General features: G+C 40.6%; 1 protein-coding gene across 1 annotated transcript in view; it reads right to left on the bottom strand.

Annotated features, from left to right (window-relative positions):
• Positions 1 to 23,943, bottom strand: part of SOS1 (SOS Ras/Rac guanine nucleotide exchange factor 1) — a 453,501-nt gene that overhangs the window by 377,416 nt on the left and 52,142 nt on the right. Inside the window, exons 3-4 of the mRNA XM_069235148.1 lie at positions 13,577 to 13,708; positions 11,682 to 11,846 (exon numbers count right to left, since the gene is read on the bottom strand). Of these exons, the coding sequence (XP_069091249.1) occupies positions 11,682 to 11,846; positions 13,577 to 13,708 (297 nt within the window). The remainder of the gene's footprint in view (positions 1 to 11,681; positions 11,847 to 13,576; positions 13,709 to 23,943) is intronic.

Below are 23,943 nucleotides of genomic sequence, written 5' to 3'. Positions count from 1 at the left end.
GAATGTCTGCTAAATTCCAAATATGCATGATATTGGTTGTGCTAGATGTTTGTGGTGAGGGGGGTCTATAATGTATGGACAGTGCAGGTTTTTGGTCTCGGGGGTAGTCAGGAAGATATTCATTTTACAACCCAGTTGCATCATACATGAGGCCCTTTCTAACGTGTTCTTTGTTCTAACAGGATGGAAGAATAATAATGGGCTGTTTGGTTGAGCATGTTTAGCTACTCCCACCCTCTATAAGTAAAAAGGCCTAAGCCCCTTAAGGGAGCAGACGTTACTCAGGCATGTAAGTGGTGCACCCTGGCTGCCCTGGGGCATCAACACACAGCCCTAGTTTAGACAAAAACGTACAACCTCCAGTTGCTTTGCACGACAACTCACTGGGGGAAAAAAAACACAGAGGTGTGCAAAAAAAAAATATATATATAGGGCAGTAGAGATTCTTGGAGCCATGTAGTTGGATTGCATTCCAACAGAAGTAAACACAGCAATGTTTCTAAATGCCACCTATCTATCCATGCCAGGCTTTGTTTCAAAGATAGAACCCTTTAACCAGGACTTTACAGTACAAAGGCTGATCTGACTTCCATAGATTTACGCACTCTCTCAAGTGAAATTCCAGTATTCTCAGGGTCCAGAGACTTAACAGGTTTGACAGACTGTGCTGAGGGAGTTTTAAACGCAAATGACATGAACAATTTTTCACATATAAGAAAGGATGTGTTCTCATAACAGCCCTGCACTACAAACAGTCATATATGTGGTTCTTTTTTTGGGATAATGCCTGGAGTTCACCATCTGGCATCTCAACTATGATTATGATGTCCTAAAACACACCTGTGGGGTTTTGTATTAGTTGTATTTTTATTTTCCAAACAGAACGAAACAAGAATACATCAGCAAATAGGATTTGTCTGCATCATAACATTGACAGAAACCAATTAGTTTGCTATATTTTTACCAAACATCACTATTCTGTGTGTCTTGTAGTCGGTCTATATCCCTACAAAACGCTTAAGACAAGAATAGACCGTTTCAGTCAAGTATATCACAGCAGTGAATATGCGCCAGTACCCCAGTGACACACTCTGAAACAATTAATGGGGAACGTCCTGCAATGTCTGTGAATGTCCATTATGGTTCCTCGTTTATGCAAGCTACATACGCCTGCAATGGTGGCTAGATATCCCTAGGTGGCAGTGAGCATAGAGTAATATAGTGTGGCATGCCGACAGATTTGCATTCCAGCTGCTTTTACTAGGTCGGCTAGCCTCCCCACTGTCAACTCTGCACTTGCCCAACAGTCGAGACAAAGCCACAAATCTATGACAGTGTTTATGAGCCTCCTTGGCATACCATACCCTAGGAGGACTATCATAGGCGTTGCCTCCAGATCACACTCAATCAGTTCATCTAGAGTATTTTTATTCTCCTGCCATTATAATATCATTTGTGGGCACAAACATGTCAAACGTAGTGTATCTGCTTACCTTCCATAGCAGCACTAGCATTAGCAACATCCCAAAAAGCACAATGCTAACCAGGGCTTAATTTGAGCCAGTAGTTTCCTGTGGTTAGCACAAGCACTTAAATGTTAACACTGGCACTTAGGTCAGTCTGCCACATGGTGGCACCGTTTGCCTAATTTACAGATGAGCACAATCTCAGTTGCGTATTTATTCAACAACCACAGGGCCACTGGAATTATGGGGCAGAGAAGGACCAACTTTTTTGACAGGATTAACTAAATTATGCGGCAAGAAAAGGCAAATTATGCCCCACATTTTGTGATGGCATTACCTCCTTATTTTGTCATTTTTCATCCTGGTAACAGAGTCTGAGAAAATAGTTCACCTTAATTAGTATCAATTTAACACCTAAATAAAGCAATGAGCAACTGAAAGATGACCAGTCAGCCTTTGCAAAAAAAGCCTGGTGGCACTGGAACGCGAGTCACCACATTTTTCGTAACTTGATTTGTTTGAGCTAGAAACAATTTTTTGTTAAAATCTGCAGATTATGGATTATATGGCAAATGCAGTAAATCTATAATTATGCTAAAATCGTTGTGGGCGAAGAATCGCATAATTCCAGTGCCTGCCCATAAATATATATTTAAAGTGATTAGTACCTGCTGCCCAGGCCATTCGTATAGCTTTGTGGGCCTGGGACACACTCAATTTTCACCCTTGTACGGGTGTGGTGATTAGCAGTTGTGTTGGTACTGATATTGGCAGTGCTGGCAGGAGCAATGGGTGGTGCAAGCTGCAGTGGCGTTCTGATGAGGGCCCCGGCACTTTTTTTTTTTTTTTTTAAACAAATCATGTACTGATGCTAATCAGTGTAAAGCAAGCTTGGTGTATATATTTTAAGTGTATCTACCTAAATATTCTACTGACAGACGCTTCCACTGTCGTCCCTCAGCAATATGACGATAGGGTGTCAGCTAAATAAATATTTAATTCCCTTTCCCATGTCCTATTACATATACATCCTTGTTAGGTATTTCTCTTGCCGCATATTTATACATTCTGGTCAATATTCTGTTAGGGAAAGGATAAGATAAAATCATTGTAAGTAGTTACTATGTCAGTGGCTCATTAGCCATGCCCCCATAGCACTGCCTGAATGAGGATTTTAGTCTATGATGTGTTATTACATCAATTATAGTCACCCTTGACTTGCCCAAACACTGTTCAAAAGATTTACATTTGTCATCACTAAAGAGGTCCACTGCAGTTGCTGTTTGGGACCCTTCTCCACAGTCAATGCAATGCAGGGGTAGTCTGCCAAAGGCATCAACAGTGCATATACTCTCTCAATACCAACTATTTTAGAAAGCTTATACCATGTCCAGGTGGTGCATATCACTGTGCAAATCTCTCTACTTGGTGGTCGGAACAGCACTGTACAGAGAAGTCTGTGGGGGACCAATATCGCTTCTTAGTTACGATGTGGTGCCTGTCTACAACTTTTAATCCAATAGTGAGCAAAATGTGCCTGCAATACTTAACAGTACACTAAGGGCCAGATGTACGAAGCCTTTTGCATGTCGCAAACTGCGAAAAACGCAGTTTGCAGCACGCAAAAGGCCGAACGCGATGCTCATCCCCAAATTGCGAGTCGGTACCGACTCGCAATTTGGGGATGCGACTCGCAAATAGAAAGGGGTGTTCCTTTCCTATTTGCGACCGCATCGCCATTCAGAGTTGCTTTGTGACCGCGAATGCGGTCGCAAACCAACTCGCAGTTACCACCAGTGTCACACTGGTGGTAACTCATTCGCAAAAGGGAAGGGGTCCCCATGAGACCCCTTCCCCTTTGTGAATGCCGAAAAAAATATTTTTTCAGAGCAGGCAGTGGTCCTATGGACCACTGCCTGCTCTGAAAAAAACGAAACCAAATGGTTTCGGTTTAGTTTTCATTTTGCAGCTCGTTTTCCTTTAAGGAAAACGGGCTGCAAAATGAAAAAAAAAAAAACTGTTTTATTTACAAAGCAGTCACAGACATGAAGGTCTGCTGACTACAGCAGGCCACCATCCCTGTGAGTGCAGGGACTCGCTATGGGGTCGCAAACTGCTACCCACCTCATGAATATTGATGAGGTGGGTCTTTGCGACCCCATAGCGAGTCGCAGAAGGTGTCTGAGACACCTTTCTGCATACAATTTTGCGAGTTGCAAATTGCGAGTCGGTCAGACTCGCAATTTGCAAGTCGCAAAATTGTAGTTTCCTACATCTGGCCCTTAATCACTAGGGTCACGTAATTTGTGCCATATTATCTACCGGCTGTCTACTAATCCATGTCAATCTTATCATCAAGGCCTTTGGTTCCCAAAGAACCCCCTCTCAGATGGACTGGAAGGTTTTCAAATAAATAGTAAAGTCTGGACAGTATGACCATCTTCATCAATGCTATTCAGTCGGTCACAGACCGTGACAGCTTACATAATTTTTCTACTGATGCAGGCAGGGAATTTAAGAAAGTCCCCTAATTCTCTCTGACAATTGTATCTATATCACACCGATACTGAATCTCCGGGTATTGTATAGGTTCAGTTGGCCATGTGATTACATAGCCTAGCTCAGTGAGAGTTGCTTTTTGGTCAGCGACATTAAGGCCGACTTTGTCCAATTTATCATGAAGCTGGACCACCCGCCACTATTTCACTGAAAACCAGATTCAGGATCGGTTCAGGGTCCCTCACCAACATCAAAATATCATTTGCATACATCAATTTTAATACCACTGATCTTCTAGATATTTCTGACTGAGACTACGTAAATGCAATATGACATGGACCCTAGTAGTGAGACAAACTGGTGAGTTTTGGTTTGCTGTTTTTCAGATTCCAGCACTTCTCCTTTCTCCTCCCAAGAATCCACCTTTTGTTTTCTTATGTCTATCTTTGCTCCCAACTAGGTTAGAGTTGGACTCGTTTTGGAACAGATTTTTCTAGGATAATTTTAGTAGGAGATATATCACAAATTAAAAATCTGGAGCTGCTTTTGGTGGAGAGTGTGTTTTCATGAGCCAGTCATCTAGATGTGGGTGAACATAAATTCAGTTTTTTTCAGAAATTTTCTACAAAGACTGCTATGACTTTGGAGAATGTTCGTGGGGTGGATTTGCTTCTGAATGGAAGGGCGGCTTATTGATAGTGCTCTTCCCAACAGGGAATCCCAAGTATTTTCTTTGGTGCTTTCCTATGGGAATGTGAAAGTAGGCATCTTATAGGCCTATAGAATGGAGGCAATCATTTCTTTTGAGGTGTGGAAAAAAGGTGATTATTAATTTTTCTTTTAGACTGTATCTGTTGAGACACCATGGTTCTAATACCAGATAATATTGGACTGTGTGACCTTTTGTTTGGTACGTAAAAATATCTGGCAAGCACTCATTTGTTTCATTGATGTGATGGTACTTTTTCTATTACCATTTTGATCAACAGACTGTGACTTTCTTGCATCAACACCAGGAGCTGGTAATTTGAGGTTGTTTTTGATTAAATAGGTCGGTGTTTAGCCTAGAAGTGGATGCTGTAGCCCTTTTTTATAATTAACACCCATTTGTCTGATGTAACGTTCCACTTTTACGAGTGGTACTGCACCGCTTCCCCGTAGGAGTGGGTAATTATTGGGGAGAGGAGGTTGCTAAATAATCATTGATGATTTCCTGATGAGTTTCTCTCTCTAGAATGTGGGTTTTTGGGAGGCAGCAATTTCCTCTTTTAATACCTGTAATGGTATTGTTGTGGGAGACCTCGTATTTTGTTGGTAAGGCCAATCTGGATTTAGTACTTTCTGCTGGAAAAGAACAATGTTCTTGAAGTCATTTTGCTGCTATCCCAGGCCAACAAACTTGATTTGCGCTCTGTTTTTCATATGGAGAATTTCTATGAATGCTGGCCAAAGGGGCTGTAACTGAAAAAGGCAGGTCAACAGTCTTATCACTGAGCGCCTGCTTTCAGAGTGAAATGTCTCAACCATAAACTCTGCCTGAGCAAGAAACCATGGAAATTTCCAATTGCAGAGAATTCTACTGAACCTACAGCAGCAATAATTGCTTGATTAGATTTCAGAGCATCTTCATTTACCATTTCTAAGCAATCTTGTTGCCCTTGTTTTAGTAGGCCAACTAAGAAAGATTTCTTTCCATCCTATATCTCACTGTTATCTCCCAAGAAGAGCTGTAGCACTTGTGTTTTTAAGTGTGCTGATGCAGTCTACACATTTTCTTTCCAGTCTCTAGCTTTCCTTTTAGCCAATTCAGTAGCTTAAGGTGGTTTTCATCTCACAGATGTGTCTATACAGAATCTGGTTCTGGTGCTACCTTTAGAAATTCAGAACCTTCCTTCGGCAGTCTGTATTATTTCTGCAGGCGCGGTGTCAGTACCTTGTAGCAGGAGTGATAAACTTCCCTTCTGCTATCTAGAGAAGTCATGTGACTAAGTGTAACAATGGTTTGGGTACTACTCGATACTGCAATGTCCCCAGAATAACAGAAAGAGGTGGCCAATACCCCATTTGCCGTCCCTCATGAAAGCTGATTATAAAGTCTACTGCAGATAGTCCAGAAGGAGACTGAACTAGCAGAGCAGGAGTATAGTGAAGATGGGTCAGTACTGGGGCATGGCAATCTTGATTTGGTACAAGACCTGTTGCCTCCTGATGGTGAAGACCCTGGAGATGTACTTCTTGGTGTCTGTGGAAGTGTTTTCCATTTGCTTATGGGAAACATAGAATTGGCTTTCCATATTGTTTGTGGTGGAGACGAGGCCAGAGGTCTTTGAGGAGTTTGCACTGGATCATGATAAAGTATTATTGAGGTGATTGGCCTATACAAGAAGGGTGACAGGATTGGAGATGTAGCCTGTCGACTTCCTGGAGGGATGAAGGAGGCTTCCTACCTCTTTCCTTTGCATGGAAAGTTCTACCACAAGTGTACAGCTTAACACCCAAGAAGATGACGAGTATACAGAGTGTACTATTGGAACTTGAAACCTGCAGGCTTGGGAGACTTGTGAAAGGGAGGCAGACATTCTTTGTCTCTTCGACACTGATGGTGATCCTGTTGATGGTGAGAGGTCTCGCTACAATGTTGATGGTGGCTTTCTTGACTCTGAATGATCTCTCCTTGCCAGTGAAGCACCTGCCGTGAACCTGTGGCTGGTAAAAGGTGTTCTCTTTGATGTCGATCACATGGCGGAGTTGGTGATTTCTGTGCTCTCAATGTCAGAGATGTGAGGCAGCATCCAGAAGACAACTATGGGATCACTGTAGACAATGAGTAAAAGTAGATCCCTTTTTGGACAGCAAGTAGGTCAGCATCAAAGGCTCCAACGTTGTTACTGGAGATCTCAACACCAGTCTGCAAAGACTTACGGAGTGATGACACTTATGTAATACTTATCTCCACTAACTTATTTCACCGGTCCTGTAGTAGAGAGAAGTAATTAGGTTTGTAAGCTGATCCTTCAGATCTTCTTTACTTTCTCTCTTTCTCAGTCCTCTTGTCTTTCTAACATCACTCTCACTAGAGGAAAATACACAGTTTTAAAGGCAAAATGCACCCAAAATATGCCCTGTGGTGCTTCTCTCATGAGGTGGAAAAAAGAACTGGGTAAGAAAGACAAACTGCCAGTACAGTGCATTGCATTGTGGGGTGGGTTGCCTTCCATGTTCTTAGCGGGATAGGCTATTTCTTCCTTCCGTGTTTAATGCAAGCCTACCAGGCTGCCTTTTATCTTCATGTTCTTGTAAAAGACATGCTTTCTTTCCCTTTATATGAATGTTGCAAAACTATTCTAGGAATACAAACTGAAGCGTTACCGGCAACAGTCATAAACAAGCATTTCCAATCGAACGGGTCACGGATTTGCTAGAGTCAGAGCTATTAGCATTGTAAACTTCTACCCGGACTTTTCTTGCCACACAAATTACAAGAAAAAAAACACAACGCGTTCGCGCTATGTAAAATGCACTGCGATCATGCTGAAATTGAAAACGGAAAAACCAAGCGCGATTGTGCTACGTAAACCCCAGCGCGATCGTGCTGCGTGGAAAATAAAAAGATAAAGTAGTCCGGAAACCATGCTGAAAACATCGAGATTCGAATGGTTTCAGTAGTTTACCGGAGCAGTGTAGGTGGGCTAAACACCGGAAAAGGCATGACGTATGCATGCCTTTCACAAATGAAAGCAAGCGGATTTTAAAAGGCAAGCCCACGAACCAGTAACACTGACTGACGTGACATGGGCGTGGTTAGAAGCCGAAAGAGAGATTATAGCATGGGACGGAGCGCTTTGCGCTCCCCCATAGAAATGAGGCATCTGTTAGGCTTCCCTCTCACAGAAACCTGACCGCATGGAAAAAGATCACTTTCTGATGCTGTTAACATGGAAGAAAACTATAAGGAAAAAGGTGTTCTGGGATCCATGGAAGCAGCGGAGAATTATTCTAGGATTTATGACTATTAATTTAGATCATACAATGCAGAACTGACCATAACTGCAATGTTTGGACTGCTAAATATGTTCAGAGCTGATATCCAATAAAGACCACAGCACTCTGGTATGAGCACATAGAATGAAGACAATGGCTTCAAAGCTATAAAGATATTGAACCAGCCCTTAAAGAAAACAATGATCATCTTTGTTGCAAACATGTAGTTTATTCACGTCAGCGATAGTCCTTTAAAATGTATTCGTTCATTAACAGCTGTCAGCAATAGTCCTTCGGAACACTCGTTTTCTTGAGGCAATGACCAATAAGATATTTAACGTTTTCAAAATACTTAGGTTATGTCTGGGAATATTTTAACACACTTTTCAATACGGTTGGACCCTAAGGTTGACACAGGTGTGCTGTTTTCATACTTAAAGAGCACATCTGTGCTGCATATGGATATCATTAATAGAATGGGTTCTATATATACACGTTTGACTTGTTCTATGTACTTAGGGTATGTCTGGGCATATTTCAAGGTGCTTACTACCTCAGTTGGACCATGAGATTTTACACGTTCATGCTTTTTCATACTTAGAAAGCACATTCGTGCTACATATGGATATTGCTAATGAAATGTATATGACTAACACCAATAAATTACAAATCTAGGATTCGGAAAAACGCATTTTCTTTTAAGTAAAGGCCTTTTATAGGGGGTCGCTGGCTTTTGTCGATGCACTCTGGGCACGTTTGGGTATACATGGAGATGCGTTTCACATATGGACATTAGTGACTAAGTGGACTCTACATTTATATAATTCACGCTAGTAAACTGCATAACTAGGATTCGATAAAACACGCTTCCTGTAGGAATGGGCTTACGAGAGTTGGATTTTTCCAATGCACTCAGGGCACGTCTGGGTATTCTTGGAGTCGCATTCCATTATTATGGGTTTTATGTCTTTGATGAATTGCAGAACTTTTTGTATAGGTACTTACCACCATTAATTTCTTATTCTTGTTCCCTTCTCTTAACTTGTTTCCCTGATAGACATGGGACTTAATATGGTCCCGTGAACTTCTACCTCTGTTATATGCTGTTGAAGTTTTGGAACTTATCTGCCTTGGTGACACAGTAGTGGAAACAATTTTTTGGACTATTTGAAATTACTATAGTCTACATTCTACACCAGGCACAGGTACTTACCTAGCAACTTGTTATTTCTCTTTGGCAAATAGCTTTTGGTTCATTATGGATTACAAGATCCTTTGGTTTGTAATTTTAAAATGGATATTCAGTGGAAGCATAACAACTCAATGATGCAATCATTACATTTCAGTTTTCTCACATATGACTGACCTACGTTATCTATGGACTCATCATTTCTTACGTTTCTGGTAAATTGACAGAATTTGCATCAGTGACTGACTAACCTCTTTTGGTAATTCAGCATGGGACAGGTTCAGTCTATACACTTCGGTTTATTATTTTCCGTTTCTCTACATACATTTAATGCATTTCTTTGACGATTATGGTGTATCACTTATGGCTTCGGACTAAAGACGGTTGGATTTTAATCATCTCCATGTGTGGAGTGTGTGGGCACATTTTCTTTTACGCGTGGTGTAGGCACCCCTTTACTTTCACCAATTTGTGATTGTTGGGTAATGTCATGTCCTTGTGTTTTAAACTCTTTTCCAAATAAGAGTATATATAATCATTATATTTTACAGCCTTCAAAAAGTCACTTCGTGACGAAACACGTGTTGGCTGTTAATAAATGAATTACCTATGAAGGACTACTGCTGACAGCTGTTAATGAACAAATACATTTTAAAGGACTATCGCTGACGTGAATAAACTACAAGTGTGCAACAAAGAAGATAATTGTTTTCTTTAAGGACTGGTTCAAAATCTTTATAACTTGGAAGCTATCATCTACGTTCTATGTGCTCATACTGGAGTGCTGTGGTCTTTATTGGCTATTTGTATGTTGTGTATTCTTGGAATACATACTGTTTTTGCCTTGAGGTAGTAAGGCAATTGACGACATAGCACCACATCTACAAATACTTTACCATTACTACCACTATTTCTTTTTATGTTCAGAGCTGAGTTAATAGGAAGTTTGTTTATCATTCTGGGTGGGCACAGCATTAAAAAGGCTCATGACCACTGATCTAATGCATGGGTAAACAGGTAAAGCTAAAACCAAAGGGTGACAGCAACAAAGTAAGAAATGGATCCTTTCTGAAGATAGGGTTTTCATTGAGGATTAATTCTATGAGTTAAATATTTGCAAATTACTTTACAGAAGTTAAAAAAAGAAACAAAATTGATTATTTTTATAACGGAATCCATCAACCAAGCCAGGGTTTAAGTGCTGAAGGGACAATAGAAATATCTAGTCCCTTGGGCCTTTCTCAACTGGCGGGGCTAAACTACTCTGTATGATGGAGGCAAAATAAACATTTATAAAGTATTCATTTGCTCAGTTGCCAGGGGAAATGCACTACATTTGGTACCAAGACATTAAGGGGGTTATTCTAACTTTGGAGGAGTGTTAATCCGTCCCAAAAGTGACGGTAAAGTGACGGATATACCACCAGCCGTATTACGAGTTCCATAGGATATAATGGACTCGTAATACGGCTGGTGGTAAATCCGTCACTTTTCCGTCACTTTTGGGACGGATTAACACCTCCTCCAAAGTCAGAATAACCCCCTAAATGTACCAGCAGCTAAGACATGGAACATGTTACGTATTCATTTTTCCATAAAAATGCTTTTTTCCCTTCTTTCCTGGTACATATTTGTGAATATATGAGGCACATTGATTCCGAAACATGCACTTTCAAGCTAAATATGTTTTGGCAGTGTCAAGCAATACTTGGAAAATATTACTTACCAGTAACCCAATGTTTGCAGACTGTTGTGTTGTATTTAACAAGCTGTGCACTGACTGCATGTTTGAAGATTTGGCACCCAACAATTTTTGAATGTCTAACGTTTGGTACTATACAGCCACCCATTCGCAAATGTTGTATGTTTATTTTTAGTATGGTTACAGTAATGCTTGTTTGAGATGCTTTGCATAATTCTGGCTTGGCAAGATCTAATGATACATGGATACTGCTAAGATTTGCAAAGAAAGTCTATGTTCTACATATGCAGACTTACTTGTAATTTATTGCTGTGCCTGGTATAGTGCTTTGATCCCAATAAACACATTTAAAAAAAACAATTTTTGAATGGCTTTTCATAAAACAAAAAGGGTCCAAGACATATTATAACTTAGTGAAGCAAATAAACGTGATGTGGCTGATGTAAATCATTTTTTTGTAGACTAAGGGATAGATAGGTGTTACAGGTGTTTAGAAAATGGGTCTCCTAGCTGAAAAGATACAACCTCCTACAGTAGCAAAATGGTCAAATAGCAATTGTACAGCTTGCTGAAGAAAAACGTACAAAGGTCAAGAACTTTAAAGTGTTTCAGTGTTTATTTTGAAACTTAAAATGGCATTTTCCTGTCACAAATCCTATACAGAGTTAAGAATGAACATAGCACAATTTACAACTGAGGTTACCTTAAACCTTGCCCAATGGAATCTGCTAGAATATGGGTATTTGGCATTAAGTAATAGTTGAATGGTAAATCATTACAGACTTTTCACTGCAAATTTTTATGATTAATTAAATAAATATAGGATAAAGAACTGAGAACCTACCTTATCAGCACACATTGCCACTTTAATGTCTTGTTTTGTGATTTCATAATGTCTTATATTCCTTACATAATTTCCAGCTAGTTTTAATATATCTGCAGAAATATACTCTAATACTGCTACAATGTAAACGGACACCTGGTGATCAATTTTATAACCTAGAACTTCCTGCAAAAATAAAAAATAAAAACATACATTACATCAATGTTAGTATAGGAACATATGAAGAAATATACAGAAATGTGTTTAAAGCGCTTTTGTCCTATGTATATTACATGAAGAATATAATATTCATCACATGTAGTCAATCTTATTCCTGAAATATTCTGTTCAGATGTCAACACAACAACATATTAGCCAGTTTTGTAAAATGTGTCAAAACTAAGGTTTATTTTACCCAAAGAAGCATGACCACGCAATCTAAGCTCTCAGCTCCAGTCAAGCCCACTCTCTGCTCCCAGTGCACCTCATTCCCTAAACACTTCATACTGACAAACATGGAGGATGACCCCCTCAGCTAAGGCAGAACTGAGAAAATAGACCGTGTCATTTTTTAATGAAGCGAAAGCAGACTGTGTACATAAAATCACTTCAAAAAGTGAGTTCCTCAATCTCCTCTATTGACCAACTGCATTTTCTAATGTTTCAGAATATTGCAAAAGATTACCAATACAGAAATCTCAAAACGTGGCAGATAAAATGAATCACATGTACTTGTTATGGAGTATAATGCAACCAAAATCATTGTAAACCCTGTCTATAGAGACTTCAGAAAATATGCTAGGTTGCTCAGTGGTCTTTGCACATGCCAAGGCAGATAAAACTCTTTGAAGGGAAGGGTTCCTAACAGCAGCACTAACTTTGCAGCTCCATATATTTTAAGGGCTGGTGCTATAAAATGTTCACATTATGTTAACTATTAAGTGAGACACACACCGAAGTTGTCAAAGTAGTTAGAGAATATCAAAGCAGAACGAGTTCTAAAGGGTAAAAAGTAATGTTTTTAAGCATTTTCTAATTTCACAAGTTGAGGTCCCTTGCAGAAGAGTATTGCAAAAATTAGTATCTATCACAGAGAATACCATGCCTTCTTTTCTGGCAATCCCTCTGATGGGATCACGAGTACAGAGCAACAAAGCCCGTTATCAAAACCTAAATTTGGCAAATACACAATTTCTGTAGAGAGCCTTATGACAACCACCAGAGTTAAATGCTATTTCTCACTCCTTTCCTTATGTCCCTACTTGGCACTTCCCACTACGCCTGGAGTTTCAGGGATCAGGATTCCCACACAGTTGTTTTCCTCTAGGTAGTATTTTATAGTGTAAATGCACATGTTAGTGTCTCAGCAGAAAAGCCCCTTCTGCCTGAGGCAGAACTGGTTAGGGTGGGCTTTAGCAAGATAGACAGTGCCACCTCTTAGGAAAGGCATCCAACCTCCTGTTTGGACACTAAACACTTCGATCCAAATTGTTCTGGATATGGAATACATACTACTACTGCCTTCAAAGTGTTTTTTTCAGTGAAGGGCTTTTTTCGACCAAACGTTCTTAACTCAACCAGAGAAAGGTGTGGACCAATCCTCTCCCCCCCCCCCCCCCCCCCCCCAACCCGGTAGCTAGAAATCCCCAAGGTCAAGAAAAGGTCATAACTGTAGAGAAAACCTCAGAAGCTGCACACAGGGAGAGGACTCAAGCCCGAATCTCTCATCAGACTACAACAATGATTATTCTGGCCAGCAGGCTCTTTGAATGATTTAGTTCCCGATGATAAATATCATATTTTACTTCAAACAGCAATCATTAAACGAATGCATTAAAGAAAGTAAAACAGGTAACATTAACCAGCATTGTGAAAAATACAATGTTAATATATCACTCCACATTTGTAAACTTTACCTTTAGTAAAGGGTGTATTTTTTCTACTGGAAGTGATAAAGGGTTTCTTCGTTTCTTCTTTTCTATTGCAGATTGGGCATCAGCAATTGCCCATTTATCAATTGGATGAGGAAAGGTTTTCTGTACACGCTCCTGAAAGAAACAAACGGGAGGGAACGGTTACCCGTCACAGGTTTTCTCAAACAAGTACCTACCATGAGCTCCTATTTTAAGCATTGTTTATGATATAACTTAATTTGCCACCCTACAATAATGGCAGGAAGATGCAGCTCAGAATAAATTGCTCTGACCAGACACTTCTATTGCCATCAAATCAGCCCCAATAAATGTGCTTGATTTGGAAACCGTTAATGCTGACAAGAAAACTTTGATAAGCAATTCTAACTTTTTTAAACCTTAACATATAGTCTTGACAACTAGGACTCTTCATAGTCTTTAATTCTCAAATATGAATAAACTGATGCCACTGATTTATGGGGAACATAAATATCTATTTAAATGGATATTGCAACAAAATGATATTGGATTAGTAGCCTGCCTGAACATGCACTGGTACACCTGGTCACAACCATTCCAGGATATTCCTAGAGTATAAATATGTTGCCTACGTTTCATACCTTCATTATTGAAGCAAAACCATGCACAATACTGAGAGCGTATGTTGGGCTGTAAAGGGAGGAAGAGGGAGAGATAACAATATGGAAGCACCACAGATGTAGCATTTTCTAACTCTCAAACCTTGCTCTAGGCAATGTCCAAAAAAGTGGGAACAGGATAAAAATAGAGAAAGGCTGTGGGGGTGCCTTTGAAAATTACAGTAGGGAAATGGTGTGGTAAATATGGCAATGCGTATGTTTACTGTACAAAGAAGAGGTCCATGACTTAACACATGTAATTTTCTGCTGTCCAACGCGGTGGCACAAAATACAGTTCTTTTCACTGTCACCTTCTCAAAGAAAATTTGCATCACTAAAAAATACTTTGTGATCTATGCATCCTTCAAATGCAAATTATTGTTATTATCTAGCTTTTTTAATAGCTTATATTATAGTGTAGTCTTTCAGACTTTAACAAGTTTGTTTTAACATTTTAATAATGTAAATCAATTTATCTTAAATTTTAAATGTTTGTTGACCCAATTTCGAGGTTAAAAAAAAAAAAAAAAAAAAAACTAAACTGAACAGAAAGCACATTATAGATAGGAGAAAAACAGAGAGACACACCAGTTTCAACCACCCATCTTCTCAATCAAATTGTGCATTAATCACAGACAAGTATAAATGGAGTAATGCTTGTAGAATGCTAAAATAAAGTTTCAAATTAAGCCATACAATACTGAATAGCAAATGCATTTTATTTTATATTGACTTTTCATAGAGTCTAAAAATATTGCTGTCTTTAATATCTCAGTTACATGTAGAGATAAACAACACAACTGAGATCTTACATTTCATGACTGCACAACGTACAGTTATATACATCTTTACTTAATCTTTCTCATTATTATGTTAGCATTCCCTGCAGTAAATTGCCACTTCTGAAGTTATAATAGAAGTTCATAAATGAATGATCTTGAAGGTAAGCAAGACTGCAAACTTTAGTGTTTTCATCTCTAATTTAGTTGGGAAGAAATGCACATCTTAATAAATGAGTATCTTCAATGTTTAACATGTACAATGGGTGATCATTTTGGTTTTATGAGATGTAAAGACACTCCAGATCCTGAAAAATATTCTGCCCATTTAGGTTCCTTAAAGTAATCAGGCACAAATATTAATATTCAATATGATAAACTGACAATTGCACCCATTACTTTATAAAATATGCTTGCTACATCGCATTTAGGCTGAGCCCTTCTACAGACATATCATGCCTTAATGCCAAAGATTTAAGTATTTTTTCTAGTAAGGCATTAAAGAAGATAATCAGTTATACAGTATATATTCAACCAAAAATAAGAGTAAAATGATGCTTAGGAATAGATTTATCTATACTATGAACTCTTACACCATATGCAATCCCAAGCATTAGATCTAGTCCAAGACCAGAAAGCATAGCACGTTTGAATGTAATTAGTGCACTGAGCTAGACAGGAACAGCTAACAAAAAATCTCATTATATGGGCAGACGGTGACTCCATAGCAACTATAGAGACTGTGGTTCTCATAGAGAGGCTATTAGAGTTATTCCAATTGTTTGTGTTTCAGTTGGTTCCACAATACATGAAAGAGACCTGTGATGCCCAGCGTTTAGATTTTTTTTGAAGAGGCAAAAGAGGTGATTGACTGTGGTTAAAAACAGGTCAGTAAGGGCATTACAACAAATTAAATTCGCATACTAAAGGAATATATTTGATGAGCGAAAGGAGGATAATGAAATTGTCACTTTTCGCCTTTTTAGTGCATGATAAATGGGATATGAGGATAACGGACATGTAAATGATCAAAGGTATATACTTATCGGATATCTTTTTCTCCTCACCATCGCATTAGGTGGGGTTATTTTCGACAAGAAGCGATCTACTGTCCACAAAAGAGAAAATTTTGCATACTTGGGTTTGCATGTGGCATGTGTAATCATTGCGGTGGTTTTCATTTATTTATGTTTGGAGACATGGGGAGTCTCTTTGATGTTACACTTTTGGCCACTATACAACACTTTGGCACAAAAGGATATGTGGTGGTGGTTTTCTTTTTTTCTTTGGCAGTTTCCTGTCTAGTTTTAAATTGAGTCACATTATAAACAGGATGTTGATATAATAGTTTGGGTATTTAACTGACCAAAAAAACCTTTGTTTATTTATCTTAGAAAATGAAAGGAAAAATAAATGTTAGGTGTATATATATATATATTCTATTTTTGTGTAAAATTGTACATATATGTTTGTTGCGTATTGATTGTTGTTTGTTGTGATTTTCTCAGCCTTGAAGAAGTCCAGTCAGGACGAAACACGTGTCGGTTGATGGCTTTTCATTATTTTTCCATATGTTTTGTGTATATAAGTATATATTTATGTGTATAAGAAGGTTTATTCTCTTTGTATGAAAACTTCTATTTGTATGAATATACCCTTCGTTTGGATAGTAGTATTTTTGTGTATGTCTAATTTTTTGGTCAGTTTTGTGATTATTCATACTATTTAAGAAAAGGAGAGGACTAAAATAGCATTGTAGTCAAGCTCATTGTGATTCTTTAACTTACCTCATTAAGATATTACATTATCTTTAAAGTATAGATATTGATTTGTTGGTGTGCCCCACTGAGATGTGCTGCAACCACTGCCATCACCTATGTGAAGACTCGAGGCGCGAAAGTAAGACCAAAAGGAAGGACGCAAACAGATAGTGTTGCGTCCCCACCACAAACCGGAGATACTTCCTGTGCGACTTGAGAATAGGGATATGGAAGTAAGCATCCTGCAAGTCGACAGACACCATCCAGTCTTCTTCGTTCAATGCCAAAAGCACCTGCGCTAGGGTCAGCATTTTGAACTTCTCCTGCTTGAGGAACCAGTTCAAAACCCTCAGGTCCAGGATAGGCCTCAACCGACCATCCTTCTTGGGGGATCAGGAAATATCTCGAATAACAACCCTGACCCCTTTCCAGCTCTGGAACCAACTCCACTGCACCTTTTGATAATAGAGTCGGAACTTCCTGTTGCAACAACAGGATATGGTCTTCCGTGCAAAGGGAGGGAGTGGAGGGATGGCAGGAGGAAACTCCCGAAAGGGAAGTGCATAACCTTTCTCCACAATATTGATGATCCAGGAATCCGATGTGATCAGCTTCCACGTGCGGAGAAAATGAAACAATCTTCCCCCTACAGGAGAAATATGGGAAGGAATGGATGGAGGACTAAGGCTGCTTTCCTTGTTGCACCCCCCGGAGAAAGAAGAAGAGGCAGGGTGCTGCTGGGTAGCTCCTCTGGTTCGGACTCTACCCCTCCCTCTAAATGACCTATAGGGAAGAGTAGATGGTTGCTGGCCTGCAGACTGGAGTCTCCCCCGAAAGGAAGAGCCTCGACCAAACCCCCTGAACCTTCTAAATGACCTGAATGGGGTCGTGGCAGAGGCCTGCAAACCTAGGGACTTAGCCGTAGCCCTACTCTCTTTGAAGCGCTCTAAGGCAGAGTCAGCTTTTGAACCAAATAGCTTACCTCCATCAAATGGTAAGTCTAAAAGAGTTGTTTGCACATCCGAGGAAAAACCAGAAGACCTCAGCCAAGCATGCCTCTTGGTTACAATGGATGTCCCCATTGCTCTGGCCACTGAATCTGCAGTATCTAACCCTGACTGAATGACCTGAGTTGCTGCCGCCTGAGTATCAGTCAAAAGACCCCGCATGTCCTGGGGCAAGTCTGGCATCTCAGCCTTAGCAGCATCCATCAAGGCATGAATGTATCTCCCCAACACACAAGTTGCATTAGCCGACTTCAGGGCCATACTGCAGGATGAAAAGACCTTCTTGGCAGACTGCTCCATCCTTTTCGACTCCCTGTCTGAAGGAGCCCCAGGGAACAAACCAGGAGCTGAACATGAGGAGCAGGAAGCCTGAACCACCAGACTCTCCGGAGTCGGATGCTTAGAGAGGAAGCCCGGATCCCCAGGGGCCACTCTGTACCATCTCGCCACTGATCTACTAACTGCCGTTGAAGATACTGGTTTCCTCCAAACCTCCATAATCGGTTCAGTGAGAGACTCATTAAACGGCAGGAGTGGCTCTGCAGCAGCTGAAGCCGGATGTAAAACCTCTGTGAGAATATTGGTTTTCACCTCAGCTGCAGGTAACGGGAGATCTAAAAAGTCCACTGTCTTTCTTACCACGGAGTGAAATGAATCAGCCTCCTCAGTGAATTCACGTGGAGAGGCCAAGTCCCACCTCTGGGGAAGTATCAAGACCGCTGGCAGAGTCCAAGCCCGGAAAATGCACCAGGGGCTCTGCGATCTTGCCTTCCTCTAGGAGCTGTCTCTGATATTCTTGCTCCTCCAAAAGTCTGAGGGCCTTCCTCCTCGAGCGCAACCTGGCCTCTATCCTCGGCGTCGATAAAGAATTAGCCGACGCCGAAGACCCCGGCTGATGATGATCTTCCGATTCTTCAGACGCCAGATCCCTCAGCGCCATGGGAAGTCGAGCTCTCTTCGCCGGCGTCGATTGGAGTGGTGGCAAAGCCGACAGCGCCACCGGAACAGCCGAAACGACCGACGTCAAAGGTCTCCTCAGCGACGTCAAAAGGCACCGGTGCCGGACCAGCCTCTTCTACCTGGCAGAAGGGAGTAAAAGGCATCGACTTGTATGAAGTCGGAACACCCAGATCAAAAGCTAATGGACCTGAAGGACAAGCTGGTGCACCGCCAGGAGCCATGGCACTAAAGATGGTGAACATCGCATTTAAGAAGGCCGCCGGATCCGCTCCCGGAACCGGGAAGGCAGGATACCCCCACGGCATCGGTGCCGACTGCGATGTCGGTACTGGATCCGGCACCTCTGACTGAGGTGAGAAGGCAGGACTCTGGGCAGGCTCGTCCACCGATGGCACGGGTGACGCCTGAGGACTTTGATGCTGTGGCGTCACTGTCGGAGTGACCTCCCACGTCGAGCGACGCCGAGCCGCTGGAGACCTCGAACGAGATCGATCTTTCCCCGACTGACGTCGGGAATCATGCCGACGCCGAGAGTCATGATTTCGAAGAAGATCTGCAATGTTGATGTTGATGTCAACCTCCCACACAGAACTCACACCACATATCATGGAGCTCCTCTGGCTCCCGTACAGAAACGTGCTCATTTCAAACTCCTCACACTCATTCAACGCACTAGACAACTTAGGCCCCACCTACCTGTACAGTTGCATCTCATTCCACCATCCAGACAGACACCTCCGCAGGACTCCTACTTGCACACATCCCAGACATAAACAGACCCAGATCGGAAGGACGGGCATTCTCTCGCGTCACTCCTAAAGCGTGTAACTGCTTCTCTCTCCACATCAGAGTCTCCTTTTCTTCTTGAATTCTGCAAGAAGCCAAAGGCCTGGACTATCAATTACCCAGCATACCATAGGTAGGGTAATGCTCACACATTTGCTCAGCAGCAGGGTGCTCTTGCACTTTACAAATACACATAACTTAACATAACCCATTTTTAGAGCTGACTAATTTTGATTGCATACCACTGTGTCTACTACTGTGGTATAGTTGTCATCAATCTAGTAGACACGCCAAAGGAAAGACCTCCAGTGACCTATCAGAAGATAGCGGGCTCAGGACCACAAAACACTCACTTCAGCAGGTGGAGTCACCCGCTCAATGTTAGGCCATTTAGCAGCTGCATTAGCCAGAGGTTGAGTTACTTCTCCCAATTTGACCATTCAGGTGATTAAGCAATTGGTTGAATACAGAAAAAAAAGAGTTGTCCTCTCTCCCAAGAGATACTACTTAGCACTATCCCCAAACAAATGCTCCCTCTTTCACAAATAAGAAAACAGCCATCCACTAAGTATTGGAATAATCAAGAGAAAAAGGTTGAGAAATCTCTTGTGCTGAATTGCTTCAGAAATAGCAATGGGGAGTTCTTCGACCTGTTATTATCAAATCAGTTGGACCTTGTATTTTGTGAGAAACACAGCTGCAAGATACATCTCATGCAAACGTAGCTAATGAGGCACCACGGTTTTAAAAACCTGGGTCAAACCAGAAGCCAGTAAAGTGGAGGAGGTGTTGCAGTCACTGTCCAAGAGACCACCTAGACTTCGAAATTATATCAGGCTAAAAATGCCTCTGGGCAGGAATTTCTGGTATGACAATGTCAGGTCTCCTTTGAAACTGCGTTTACAGAGCACCAAACACAGGGAAGGCATCACTGAGACTATGACTGAGTTAAGTGGGCTCGCTGCCTTATAGCAGGGCTCGAAAAATCATAAAAATGTTACCAGACCTGCAGGTCGAGTAACTTAAATAATTTACTCAAACTAACTGTAATGTACTTGACCCATAAACGGGTCTCAAATTGTGTGATCCTAGGCAAATAGTTTACAGAGGTGCCTTTTTCTTCATTCTCACATATGATTGCACCTTCAAATATGTGAGCTCAGCATTTCTGCAGTACAAAAAACCTCTCGTTTGATTAAGTAGACTAAAGTTTGCTGCATGCATCACAAGAATCCAGCCCACAAACCCATGACGTCTAGCCCACAAAACCTAGGACTACTTTTAGTTTACTAACAACATTGTCATCAGGACAGGAGTGTTTCTCAGTTTGTTTGAACTCTCAATTTTAATAAATGTATTACTAAACTAGGAGGTGACAACATATTGTCATTTACACACAGCAACTTTCCAAGAAATGTCTAAAAACCTGTCCACTAAATGCAGCTTTACTGATAAAACTATATAGTGTGTTAACAATCTTTGAAAATTTGGTCTCAGAAAACATACCCTTTGCACATCAACACGTAAAGTATTCTGTTTTGTTTTCTTCCTATTAAAATATTTTTTCATCACAGAAATATACAAAAGGGCTTTCACAACTACTGAAATATATTTTGAAATATTTGCACAGTTGACTTAGTCAATAAAATGCTGCGCGTTAAGTAAAACCTGACAACCTATATCCTTTTATTTTACATTGTAAGCAGCTGGACACACAGTTCACCTTACAAAGTCCTGGAACTCTGCAGTCAGAAGTGAAATTAATCGTAAGAAAAACTGACTTTTGACCTCTGTCTGTGAACACAGAGCAAATGTGACTGAAGAACAAGATTTAAAGACATTTTAAATTGCCTCTCCCCTTTTCAACTGAACAGAACACCTGTTCAGTGTCAACTCGCCAGAAGGCGAGGAGACAGTATTAAAAATAGCTCGATCTGATCAAATAAGACTCGCCAATGCAAGTGGTCGAGTGAATATTTCAAGCCCTGTATAGCATAGCCTGAAAATACCAACAATGCACAACACGATGTGGATACTTGCATGGGCTTTCCCCAGAGTTTGTGAAAAGGCTTGAGAAGTTTCCCCGGATTTCAAGCCACTGGCAGCCCGTCCTTGCTACCTCCGGTCTCGTTCAACCCGAGACACTGACCACCATACGCAACTGCCTGGGGACTGCTGCATAAACAGACTAATCTTCATTATTGTCAACAGGCTTACACCCGTGCATTGAGTGCTCCTGTGCTTGTCCAGACATCAACTATGTATTGAGCCCTGATGAAGCCATCCCTAAAATCGTTGTTCCTACCTGGTAGAGGTCCGAAAGCACCGACATTCTTTTAGTGTGAGAGAGGTGGAGAACCCTTCTTCTATCCCACTAATAAGAGGCACAAAAAAGTCTTGTGGCAAAGAATGGATAACTGACTACAAAGTAATGGGACTCTCAACACTGTTTGCCTTCCTCTCATTATTTATTTGGGACATTGATGACAGCTAACCCCAACAGTACCTATGGGGTAATCCCTATTTGATTTATTGTGCTGGATGTTTACACTAAATGTGGCTTATTATTTCTATTTAATCTTTGTGTGTGTTTGTGTGCAAAATCTGTTTGATTGGTTATTTGTTATTTGACCCATTTATTATGGATGTTGAATGAAGTTTGTGTACCATGAGGTTTTTTTGCATAGAATATCACTAGGACGTAAAGAAAATGAATCCGATAAATACATATAAATACACACAGGATTCAGGTACTGCTTTGTGTATGTGCACAAGCAATTTATAGCGGGTGGGGGATTTTTGATCTGTAAGTTTATAGTATAGCCTTGACATGTTACAAGGGACTTTCATTTCTATCCTTACATCGACCACGATAGCTCTGCACAAGAATTCTTGGATAACCTGACAGTTGCCAGGACCAGCTGGTACAATAGCATTTGCATATAAAAGGCCACACACTTGACCTCGTATTGCCAGAAGGGAACACTTCTATGATTGACTGCCCCACGCCACCAAACAGAGCTACTTTTTGATCCAGTTCTGTACCAATGCCCTCACTGTAAATTCAATAGAGGATGAGATCCCTACTTTATATATTTATTTATATTTGAAGGATCTTTCTTGGTCAGTTTTATTTCCACTCTGGGAGAAATTTTCAAGAATGGCTGCATGCTAAGAATTCCCCTACGGAAGCACCCAAATCCAGGTAGAACTGGTTTTCAGACAATCTAAAACCAATCCAATTTCTTACGGGGTAAGCTGAACAGATACGGAGGAAACCATACTCAAGCCAAATATAATGGTTTATAATTCTCACTCTAAGGCCTACAACAAAATATTAGCCCTGGATAAAAGTGATTTAATCACCCCCAAAATAGCTGTGGCACTAAAACTGAAACAGTCGTTTTCCACTCTCAATTAACTGCAAACACAGCATGCCTGCTTTGCAGGACACAAGCCTCTTTGACTGACTGTGACAAGTTGGCTCCCTACGTCATTAGAAAGATGGGAAGACTTTAGTAGTAGATCAAATCTGATTGTTCTCTAGGGGAACAGGCACTCTTACCTGCATTGTCTAGCCCTAGATTACATAAAGTCCATTTGTGTCAGAGATACAGTAGGATTAATCATGGTAGACCTCTCTGCAGCATTCAGTTAGGTGGGCTACATAGTGATGTTACACCTGGCTGAAGGGGAGTTCCACAGTCTATTTCTCCCACCGTTTAAATCTTCAAAGTCAGCAGTTTGCTATAGGGTCCGTTCCAGGTTGACTTTCTCTCCACCTAGTTCAGTAATTACTCTCAACTTTTATCAGAGATGTTTAGATTGTTTACAGACAAGGACAATCCTATACAGGTAACACAAAGCTCATTATCAGGCTGGAATGGCGAGCTTTGTTCTCTATGTTGAAGCTGATGGACTGTTCAGCAGCAATCCAGGAATCAGGCATTTATTGAAAGAAACATTGCAATGTAACTCAATGATGATATCTTTTTGTAGTAGCATAGATTTAATTAATGGAATAAGAAGGATTTGTCAGAGGGTTGTCCATTATAGGCTGGATGCTCTGCTTTACACACAGTTTGCTTCATATATATATTGACAAATCTATGCCTTCACCAAACCCTCCAGTTCAACAATTTAAATAAATGTATCCAAACATTGTATTTACAATGTTACAATGGATGGAAATCATTAATCCTTGATTATAAAAATGCTCATGTTTAGAAGGAATAATTCTATTAATGGGAGGATGAGATTTCATATTTAAGTTATTGATGGATATAATGTATTTTACATAGGTGAATATTAGGTGAGAGTAGTATTTAGATTACTTATATCACTATGACTAGCAAGTTGATTTTACTAGTACACAAATATGTGAGGCAGTTGTTTTTATGCAGACATAACTTGTGCTAACAATGTCAGACTTCTTTTGAA

This window comes from Pleurodeles waltl, chromosome 5, assembly GCF_031143425.1.
Source record: "Pleurodeles waltl isolate 20211129_DDA chromosome 5, aPleWal1.hap1.20221129, whole genome shotgun sequence".
NCBI classification, from domain to species: Eukaryota; Metazoa; Chordata; class Amphibia; order Caudata; family Salamandridae; genus Pleurodeles; species Pleurodeles waltl.
This window is presented reverse-complemented; position numbering and strand designations above follow the sequence as displayed.